A 10,525-nucleotide genomic window follows, 5' to 3' on the forward strand; every position below is an offset into this window, starting at 1 on the left:
ATTTAATGAAAAAATCTAAAATATTCAAACTGACACAGGATAGGCTAGCTTTTCACCTATCAGTGGTAACTAACGAGTGGAGAGTGGTAACATGGCTATGTTCCCTTCAGTTGATTAATAGACATTAAAAGACATTGTGTGTGAGCATTTGAGGAAGCTTGTGGTTCAATTCCAAAAGTACTTAAATGATTCTGATGAGTGGCGCTGTGACAGCAAATGGATCCTGCTTCCATTCAGTGATGATGCATTAGCAGGGTCAATCTTAACTACTATAGAAGAGATTAGCTCATAGAGATGTCCACAGACTCTGTCAGGAGGCATATGTATGATACACAACCCCTTATGAAGTTCTGGATAAGTTGGCAGACAGAATTTCCAGAGCTTACAGTAAAAGCATTGAGGTGTATTTTACACTTTCCAACGACATACCTTTGTGAGAGCGGTTTTTCAACACTGGCATATCTAAAGAACAAGTACAGGGCAAGGCTAGAACCAGAGAATGATATGAGTCTGTCACTATGTAATTCTATATCACCACGAATAGACAGACTGTGTGAAAGTCACCACGCCCAGAAATCCCATTAAAAGGTAAGGAGTACCCTACTTGCTACTTTGATTATGTCTCCACCTGGTGGTGACAATAGTACTACCAAATTCACCAAATTAGGTTTTTTAAGATTCTCCACACATTTCTATACAAGAACACATTTGTTTTTGTATTTCATGAATAGATGTTTGGCAATGCTTATTTCCACATTAAATGAGGTTAGAGATTTATGACTTCAATGTGGACAGACATTTGACAAAACGTCTTTTATATATATATATATATAGCCAAGACATTATTATTTTGTATTAGATATATATATATATATATATATATATATATATATATATATATATATATATATATATATATATTTTTTTTTGTTTGTTTGTTTGTTTTTTTTTTTTTACACACATTTGTAAAAGAATGGGAGCTCAGGAGCTCAGTGAATTCCAGCGTGGTACTGTGACAGGATGCCACCAGTCATGAAATTTCCTTTCCCTCATGTGACCTTCAGATTAGCTCAAGAACAGTGCGTAGGGAGCTTCATGGAATGGGTTTCCATGGTCAAGCAGCTGCATCCAAGTTTTACATCACCAAGTGCAATGCAAAGCATTGTATGCAGTGGTGTAAAGCACAGACTCTAGCAGTGGAGATGTGTTCCCTGGAGTTACGAATCACGATTCACTGTTTGATCATCCGAAGGACGAGTATGGGTTTGGTGGTACTTGTGTGACTGCATCATGCCAAGTGTAAAGTTTGGTGGAGGGGGATTATGACATTAAGTTGTTTTTCAGGATTTCCCAGTGAAAGGAACTCCTAATGCTTCAGCATACTAAGACTTACTATAGACCAAAACTTAGCATACCAAAATTATGGGCAATTTCATGCTCCCAACAGTTTGGGTTCCTGTTCCAACATGAATGCACACCAGTGCACAAAGCAGGGTCCATAAAGACATGGATGAGTGAGTTTGGTGGGGAAGAACTTGACTGACCTGCACAGAGTCCTGACCTCAACCCGATAGAACACCTTTGGGATGAATTAGAGCAGAGACTGCGATCCAGGCCCTCTCGTTCAACATCGGTGTCTGACCTCATAAATCTTCTGGAAGAATTAACACACATTAACACACTTCTAAACTTGTGAAACTGTGAAAAGCCTTTCCAGAAGAGTTGAAGCTGTTATAGCTGCAAAGGGCCAACATCATATTAAACCCTATGAATTAAGAATCACATGTTTCTCAAGTACATTTGCATATGAAGGCAGCCGAGCGAATACTTTTGGCAATATATTGTGTGTGTGTGTGTGTGTGTGTGTGTGTGTGTGTGTGTGTGTGTGTATATATATAAAATATATAATATAATCTCTATATTAGAGATATAATGCTACACAAAACTCATGGTTCCACACGTACCTCTGTTTTTAAGTCACGGTTCGGTCCAATTTCGGTACAGTTTGGGGGAAGAAATGCAAAACAAAAAATTGCTTGTAGTTTTTTTAACGAAGTTTATCATTAACATTTGTGAACATAAACAGTTTACATTTTTAAAACAATTTAAAATAAAATGTCTGCTTGGTTAAATATCATATAAAATAATATTTTATACAAATAAAATAGAATACATTTTATTAATGCAATACACTCTATTATATTGAATTCCTTCTATTCTTCATTCATGCTCTCCCTCGGTATGCAGTACTATCAGGATTTTCTCCTTTTAAAAGAAATTTTAGAAATTCTAAAACGCTAGACAAAGCTATAACAAACAAGACAGTAATAAAAGTTGACAGGACAGACTGAAAAATGTCTGGGTACTTTATTTATTTATTTATTTATTTATTTATTTATTTATTTATTTTACTTACTTTATTTACTAAGCATTCCTCTGCATGGAACATTGAACTGCATTGAAGAAAGCCATGGGATCTTCACTGACTCATCACTTCAGTCATCAGGAGGACCATTGTGGGTAGTAATGTTTCCAGGAATAAAAAGAGGCTGGTTTGTGGCACAACAGTAAATGGGATAGCACAGTGATGTTCAGAGAATGTAGGTATAAGTCAACAACTGACAAGAAACACATAAACCATTTACATGGGCTTGATACCCCGAGGGAGTGATGTGTATCAGTGTATTGGATAGTGTAGATGCAAAAACCTTGTTTAATCCAGAGCTCAGGTGAGTTTCTGTGCATGTTCTCTCCATAGTAATGGAATGGCTATTATAAATTACCCCAAGTAACTGTGAATGAGTGTGTGATTGCATATGAACAAATGACTAGTGTTCCATTCAGGGTGTATCCTTGCATCTTTTCCAGTGTTCCCAGACTTTGGATATGTTAGGCTGGAAGAACTTAGCCGCGAAACCGAAGGTATTTAAGAAGCGTGTTTAATTTATACAAAACACAGAAAGTATCCACAGTCCCGTGAGTGTGTATATAATTCCGAATGCTCAGGAGACCAGATCTGAGTGAACCAATGTAGTCCTTTGGACGGGAAGGTCCAACAGAACTCGGCTGATCCGTAGGGAAGAGAAATTCCAACGTGGAGTAAGATGCACTTGTTGAGAGTTCAGGAAAGTCCTCAGCAGCATTATCTGTAGAACGGACGGGCACTTTCTGGGAAGGTGTGCCTTAAGTAGTGTGTGAGATGATGAGCGCCAGGTGCAGCTACTTAGTATGATGGTGAGATGCTGCGGGCGTGTGGAGGCTCGAGTGAAGGTGTGGCAGGCAGTTCCCTGACAGGATAGTGTATGAATCTAATATGTCCCTGGCCAGGATAATGGTTACTAAATATGAGTGATACACCAAGGCGAGTGACATAAATGGTAACTATTTAGCTTCAAACAGTGTGGCAAGAATGCCTACGGAATCAGCTGCTCAATCAATGCTCAGTGGTGTCTAAGACCATGGTTAGCTAATTTTAGCTCATAAATAGCTCATGGTACATGTTCTGAGCCCAGGGCAGATCTGTGAGACAATTCACTTCAAGGTGTGACCATCGACATTACGAAATGTGCAGAGACAAGTGACACGGGGCATAAACCTGTGTCCTAAATCATGTATAGTACTTGGTGTTGATCACCAGTCTTTGATTTCCCCTCTGTGGTTAATGACAGGGAAAGAATGCATCCAGTTGATTAGCTTGTCTCAATGATGTATCAAGATATAACGTTTCTTGGCTGGATACTGTGGAGGGGTTGTATTTGCTGTGTGTTTGTAAAATCCTGCTGGTACATGTGAACAACTAAATGAACCAATGTACTTTGTACAGAAACAATTAGAAAGTTGTTCTTAAGTCTAATCTGTATCAATATTTGCAATTTGAGCTGTGGATATATATTACATTGTGCATGGTATAAATGCACATGCTTTGATATGAGTAAGGAGCCAACTGCACATGATACATTTTATGTCAAGGGCATTCAAAATACTGTGTAGCACACAAATCGGATTGTTGTGCAAACATTGTGAAAAAAAAGTGTTTATTTTGTTCTGAAAAATGCTAGTTATTATATGTAGATATACAACACATTTAATCAGCACTTCACCCTCTGTGTTCTTTCTGAGTTTGTGATTTAAAATATGTTTTGTACGTTTTTTTTTAGTAAAAATACTGATGTCCTTGAGCAAAGATGTCCTTGAGGAATGAGATTTGTTATAATGGAGCAGCAAGGAGCTGATATGGGATAGCACACACACACACACACACACACACACACACACACACACACACACACACACACACACACACACACAATTTAGCCAAACAATGCAGGATTAAGACGTAGTGCCAGCTACTTCCTGAAGTGTACTTATAATTTTATCTTGCGCATGAGAACGGCTTTGGAGCTGATATTAGTGTAAGTTTAACATCATTTTCTATTCTGTGATCCATTGCATATCCATATTGCATTAAGGAATTAATCTTCTTATTGTTGGAAAAAAATATTAGTCTACAGTTTGTAATCCTAGTATTTAATTTAAATGTACCTAACTCAAGGCATCGTTTACTTTTTCCCTGTATTTACTTTCTGATAGAATTGAAGTTTAATAATGATCCTGTGGGATACCTTTTAACATAATAAGCAGATGCCATCGATTTACTTGTACCTATTCTGTACTAAATCTAAATTTTTATCATTTAAGTATCAATAAATTGGTTTACTGCCTAGCACGAAGATTTGCATTCTGAAATACAAAGAAATAAACAAGTCCGACAAAATAAAAGATACAAATATAAATCAAGCAACATAAATTCATCAAGCCTCTACTGGTTCTGTCTAACAATTAGCTTCTTCTTATTATTAATACAATAATTTTTATACAATTTACAAATCTATTTAAAATATATATAGTGATCTTTAAAATAAGAATACATAAATAAATGTATGTTTCATTACTGATCCTAGCAGGGTAAAATTTTTAAATCTACAGTAGATCTCAAAAAAGTTTAAGATTGTACAAACTGTGACAAAATCTGACAAAACTTTTAATTGGCACAGTAATGCATGTGAATATTATTTTTATAAACAAGCAAAATATTATTGAACCCGAGATAATTCTAACACATATGTCTACATTATCCTGATGTTTCTGTCATGTTCTGTTGCCAGCTGTATGGAAATGCTTAAAAAAGTAAGTGGGAAGTTGGGATCAGACTAACAGGCAAGCTGACAGACCCAAATTTGATCAGAAAGACTGAACCCCAGTACAAACTTTGAGATTTTTGCAAATTCTGTTTTAATTTAGAGACAAACTGTTACTTATGAACTTATGACTTATGACTTATTTTCTTCAGCTGGATTTAACCAGTCAAAATATTAATTTTCTCTTTATAGGGGAAACTGTTGCCCCACTCTGATCTCATAGCAGGAAATTTGTGCAATACCACTTTGTGTCTCAGTCTCGCTAAATCAACAGTCTAGCTGGTTAAAACTAGCTCTACAAAAGCTAATGAATTGAATAGAGTGTTAAGGTTTATATTTTACTGTAGCAATGTATCTATGTTCAATGTGAAATGAATGGCTCCAGGTAAAATAATAATTATTACAAGCTGCTAAGAGGCACATATTTTAGGGTACTTTTCTCTTTCCTCATTCCATACATGCATGCTAGAACCTGCAAGACTGCTTTACTTATTAGCATAACTGGTCTTTTAACTCCATGGCAAAACTAAAGGAACAAACTCTAGAGACTCACTTTTTTTCATTGATCTGTTCCTTTAAAATAGAAATCCACTATAACTATCTTGTTTTCTTGTTCCTCTTTAATTAGATGACAACATCATCTGATTGGTCCAACCTGACCCTCCACCTGCAGGATTCATTAACTCATGCTCTGAATGATTTCCTGAAGCAGTGGCAATGGAACAACACGGAGGCTGAACGTGAGCTAAATGCCCGACTGGCTGAAGAAAACTTTGACAACGTTATCTGGTACCTAGTGGTAATGATCGGAATATTTGCCTTCATTGTGGTGGCCATTTTAGTGAGCACAGTGAAGTCCAAACGCAGGGAGCACTCCAATGACCCCTACCATAAATACATAGAGGGAGAATGGAGCTCTCAACCTCAGATTCAAGCATACAACCAGAGCTACATTATCTCCAATCCAAGTATCAGAAACTTTGATGGACCTGGCTCACCCTGAACTTCATTCTACAGTTAAAAACAAGAAAAAATAAGTAGAATGATGCATCGTATTCGGCCTCCTGATTAACGTGATTATAGAACAAAGCACTTTTTAATGATGGAAAAATTTACATACTATGTTCAGAAACAAATAAAAACTTTTCTGTGACAATATGGCTTGATTTCTTTTGCCTTAGTAGGAGCTTGTGAGTCAATGGTTTCTGTATACCATATATCTACTTTTCTTCTTTTTCTTCTTCTTTTTCTTCTTTTTCTTTATCTTCTCCTTCTTCTTCTTATTAGTAGTAGTATTAGTATTAGTAGTGCACTAAAATAGTGTTCTGCAATATTATACAATTTTGAAATTGCAAAAAATGTTTTGATTTCTTATGCATTAGTTTGTCAATAAAAAAAAATCTGCAAAAATTTCAAAAGAAGTAGAAGAATAAGGCATTTTGTCAAATAAGAGAATTTCAGGTAATTTTAGAACACAACCTTCATGGAAAGCTGCATAGACAGAAGTGTGTGTAAGCCAGTGAACAGTAAAGAAATGTGAACAAAATGTCTAAAATGTATATAGTGGATTTCCTTATGAAATTGCTACAGGTAAGTATTCAATTTGTTTTTGCTTTAGGTTTTATACTTCTGCTCTGGATAGTAACTTTTGATAATTTTGTGAAAATTCTCATTTCATTATCTTCATTTTGTTCCCCATTCATTTCACAATATTTTATAGCATATCAATCAGCATTTAAAGGCCCAAATTACAGTTATCTGTGTAGGTCCAACTGTATCATCTGCAGTAGATAACAATGAGAAGCTCTCCGTATCAAGTTTCTTGTGCTACAAATAACCCCAGGAATATTCATCATGACTACTGGCCATTAAGATTGCAATCCCATTTAAGATGGAAAGACATCATAATTCCCTTGAGTGAACCAAAAATATACCTGTCTCATGAATTCATTCACAGAAATGTCTATAAACTTTCAGTTGTTATATGTGATGTTGGGTAACAACACTGACATTGTGCATTTGTAAGATCAATGAATCAATGAAATATCAGAAATCTATTGTCTCCTTAGTAAATAAATAATATGTAGTTGCTTTTGCTAGGTTGCAGCTGTCTGGTGCTAATCAGGCTATCTCTTTAGAGGGTTTCTCTAGACTCTGAGGGTCATTAGGTTAAGGCAGGCAGCTTCTTAAGGAATGAATTAATCTGTGGCTTCTCCTGTTACACCTTCCAATTAAGGAGCAAATTCTCCAGCTGTCTTGTTTAAATGACTATTTCCAAAGTGAACTCAGCATGTTGCATACAGTTGCAAGGCCTCTGGAAGAAATGCTTGTCTGATTATGATTAGAGGGATGACTAACATGACTTATTACTAACAATGTGAAATCAATGCTACATGGTTCTATCATGGTTCTGATCAAATCCATCTAGTATGTGAATGTCTGGCTTAGTAAAGTATGCTGAGATACCCATTCTTATATCCTCTTTGACTACACACACACACACACACACACACACACACACACACACACACACACACACAGTGACTACTTTCCAGTAAGACCACAAGTTATCAAATAGCCATGTTCACTTTATGATAAAATATCATTCGTATAAGCCAGTCCTCCACATTGTTCCTGCCCCTTGCAGATCAGTTAGAGTATTTTTAGCACTGAAACAACTGGGCTCCTAAAAAAGACCCGGGAGAGTCAGAGAGCTAATGCTATGTAAGGTATCCCCCCCCTCAAAGCCCTGTGCTTTGTCTCCAGCCAAAAGAGACGGAAACAGTCAGGGAGGCTGGGTGAGAGAGAAAGAGACAGAGGGACAGGCAGGACAGACAAGATTTTTCCATTGGAAAGGTGCATATGACCATGAAGATATTTTAATCTGAACCTGCAAATATTTTTCTTAAATTATATCTTTCAATTTCATCTCTTTTTCTTGGATTTCAGTTCTTTTCGACCTGGGCAGCTTCTCTGACCTCCATTCAGACTGATTTTCTGAAATTTTCTGAACCTGAACTTGTTAGAACTCCTGTGGTGTCCATTTGAGTTTAATACCTGTGTGCTTGTGTAAAAGTGGAAGCCATGAGGATACCCTGGTTGGTAGTGCTGGTGTGTTTAAGCTTGGCAGCTCTTACCTGGGCCAAAAAGGGCCTGGAATTCCCTCGCTATGACGGCAAGGACAGAGTGTTGGACATTGACAGCAAGAACTACCGCAAAGCGTTGAAGAACTACAAGATGCTCGGTCTGCTCTACCATGCACCAGTGCCGACCAACAAGGAGCTGCAGAAACAGTTCCAAATGACTGAGTTGGTGCTGGAGGTGAGCGAGAGAGGGGGAGAGAGAGAAAGAGAGAAATATGAATGGTAACAAAAGAGAAGGAGTAATTGGTGTCAAAATAGGATATGTACTTTGTAGTATCTCCTTGTCTATGAGTATTTGCAGAGAACACAGCGGTGGCCCTGTATATGACAAAGATAAAATGTAAGGTCATGAATGTATATATAGTACAGAATGTAAAATTTTCAATGAAATTAATAAGTTACAATTGGAAAATTATTTTTCAGAAGTGGACAGACTGTGTGTGTGTGTGTGTGTGTGTGTGTGTGTGTGTGTGTGTGTGTGTCTTTGTGTGTGTTTGAAGGTCGCTGTTAGTACTACTGAACATTTATAGTATTTTATGCCTCCTAATTCATTTACACTCTACTATAATTTAACCAAAACTCAACAGTGTGCTATATGTAAGAAAATAACTAGCCATAACTGTCTACTCCAGTATACAATGTCTGTAACAACTTAGTAAAATCCAGGATGTTAAAGTTGCCAAATAGTTGTTTTAGAACTCTCTGTTTCCTGCCTTCCAAAGTTATTCAGCTCTGAGCTACATAAAGGAATACTAACCCTGTTCTCTACTATTCTTAATTGCTATTCTGATCAGGAATACCAGCAAGTGCTGTATTTTATACTTAGGGCCTCCTGAATGCTTTATATACATGCTTCAGTTGATAGATGTTGAGCCTAGATACTCGTGTGTTGGTCCTTTCCCACACACACAAACACAATTAACATTTTAGACCAACACTTCCTAACCTCCATTTTGGGTACTTTGTATTACCTTTCAGTTTTCTCTTCAGATCTTTAAAATAGGATTGATATTTTTAGACATTTTTTACTGATAACTGGAAAGAACTAAACTATATGTGTCTAATGCAAAACCACATCACACTCATGTAATTTTAGAACATCCGATTCCAGATTTATGCTCATTTACTGTTATAATAGCCTAATAATATTCTGGGAAGGATTTTATTTTGAAACATGGCTGTGCGGATTTGTGTTCATTCAGCCACATTAGTGAGGTCAGGCACTGATGCTGAATGAGAAGGTCTGGGGTGCAGTCAGTTTTACAGTTTATCCCAGAAGTGTTCATTGGGGTTAAAACCTGGTTTCTGTGCAGAACACTCAAATTGTTCTACAACAAGCTTAACAAACTGTGTCTTTGTGGAGCTTGTTTTTGGCACAGGGGCATTGTCAGGCTGGAACATGTTTTGGCCTCTTAGATTCAATGAAGGGAGATTATAATGCTGCAGCGAAGGCATACTAGACAATTGTGTGCTTTGTGGCAACAGTTTAGGGAAAAAACATAGGTGGGATGATCGGATGTCTGCAAACCATGTAGCGATTTAGATTTAATCAGAAACAGGACTATTGTTCTATGATTTGCAAGTGCATAACTCTTACTGATATGTCACTGCCTTGTTATAATTAATATTGCTCTCTTAAACACCATTAATTATATTGTATTGTACATGTTATAGTATAGTATTTTTCAACGTATTTGCGCATAATACATCTTTAATACTAGTGTAAATATTTAGCACACTAAATCCTATAGCTGATAAATCTCCTAAATAAACTAATAATGTTAAAGAAGAAACTAGGTACAATGTAATGTCATTTTTATAGAACAAAAAAGTGCAAGCCACTAATGTAGATATATTTTTAACTTGAACTGAATGACTTGTGACTTGTGAATAAAATTACTTCCTGAAATAAATCTTCTGGTGTTTTGATGTGCAGATGGCTGCTCAGGTCCTACAGGAAAAAGACATTGGATTTGGAATGGTTGACTCTGAGAAGGATGCCAAGGTCGCTAAGAAACTAGGTGAGACTGAGAAAAAGCCTGCAGGCACTATAATTAACTTGCAACGGGTTTGCAAGTCTTCATTTCAAGTCTTCTTTAATTGAACAGTGAATGATTCTATAAACCTGAAAATAGAGAACTTACACAGATTACATGAAAAAGATCTGTAAAACATTAGTATGCA

General features: G+C 36.6%; 2 protein-coding genes across 2 annotated transcripts in view; both read left to right on the top strand.

Moving 5' to 3' along the window:
- Positions 1-5,826: 5,826 nt before the first annotated feature.
- Positions 5,827-6,201, top strand: LOC124381436 (potassium voltage-gated channel subfamily E member 2-like). Its single transcript, XM_046843059.1, has one exon. The coding sequence runs from the start codon at positions 5,827-5,829 to the stop codon at positions 6,199-6,201; it is 375 nt and encodes a 124-aa protein (XP_046699015.1).
- Positions 6,202-7,733: 1,532 nt separating this feature from the next.
- Positions 7,734-10,525, top strand: part of casq2 (calsequestrin 2) — a 5,845-nt gene continuing 3,053 nt past the window's right edge. Inside the window, exons 1-3 of the mRNA XM_046845683.1 lie at positions 7,734-8,054; positions 8,148-8,519; positions 10,278-10,362. Of these exons, the coding sequence (XP_046701639.1) occupies positions 8,283-8,519; positions 10,278-10,362 (322 nt within the window). The 5' untranslated portion in view covers positions 7,734-8,054; positions 8,148-8,282. The remainder of the gene's footprint in view (positions 8,055-8,147; positions 8,520-10,277; positions 10,363-10,525) is intronic.

This window comes from Silurus meridionalis, chromosome 3 (assembly GCF_014805685.1).
Source record: "Silurus meridionalis isolate SWU-2019-XX chromosome 3, ASM1480568v1, whole genome shotgun sequence".
In the NCBI taxonomy this organism is placed as follows: domain Eukaryota; kingdom Metazoa; phylum Chordata; class Actinopteri; order Siluriformes; family Siluridae; genus Silurus; species Silurus meridionalis.

What these genes read in the sequence shown, in the direction of transcription:
- LOC124381436 (XM_046843059.1), top strand. Translation starts at nt 5,827, where the DNA reads ATGACAACATCATCTGATTGGTCCAACCTGACCCTCCACCTGCAGGAT.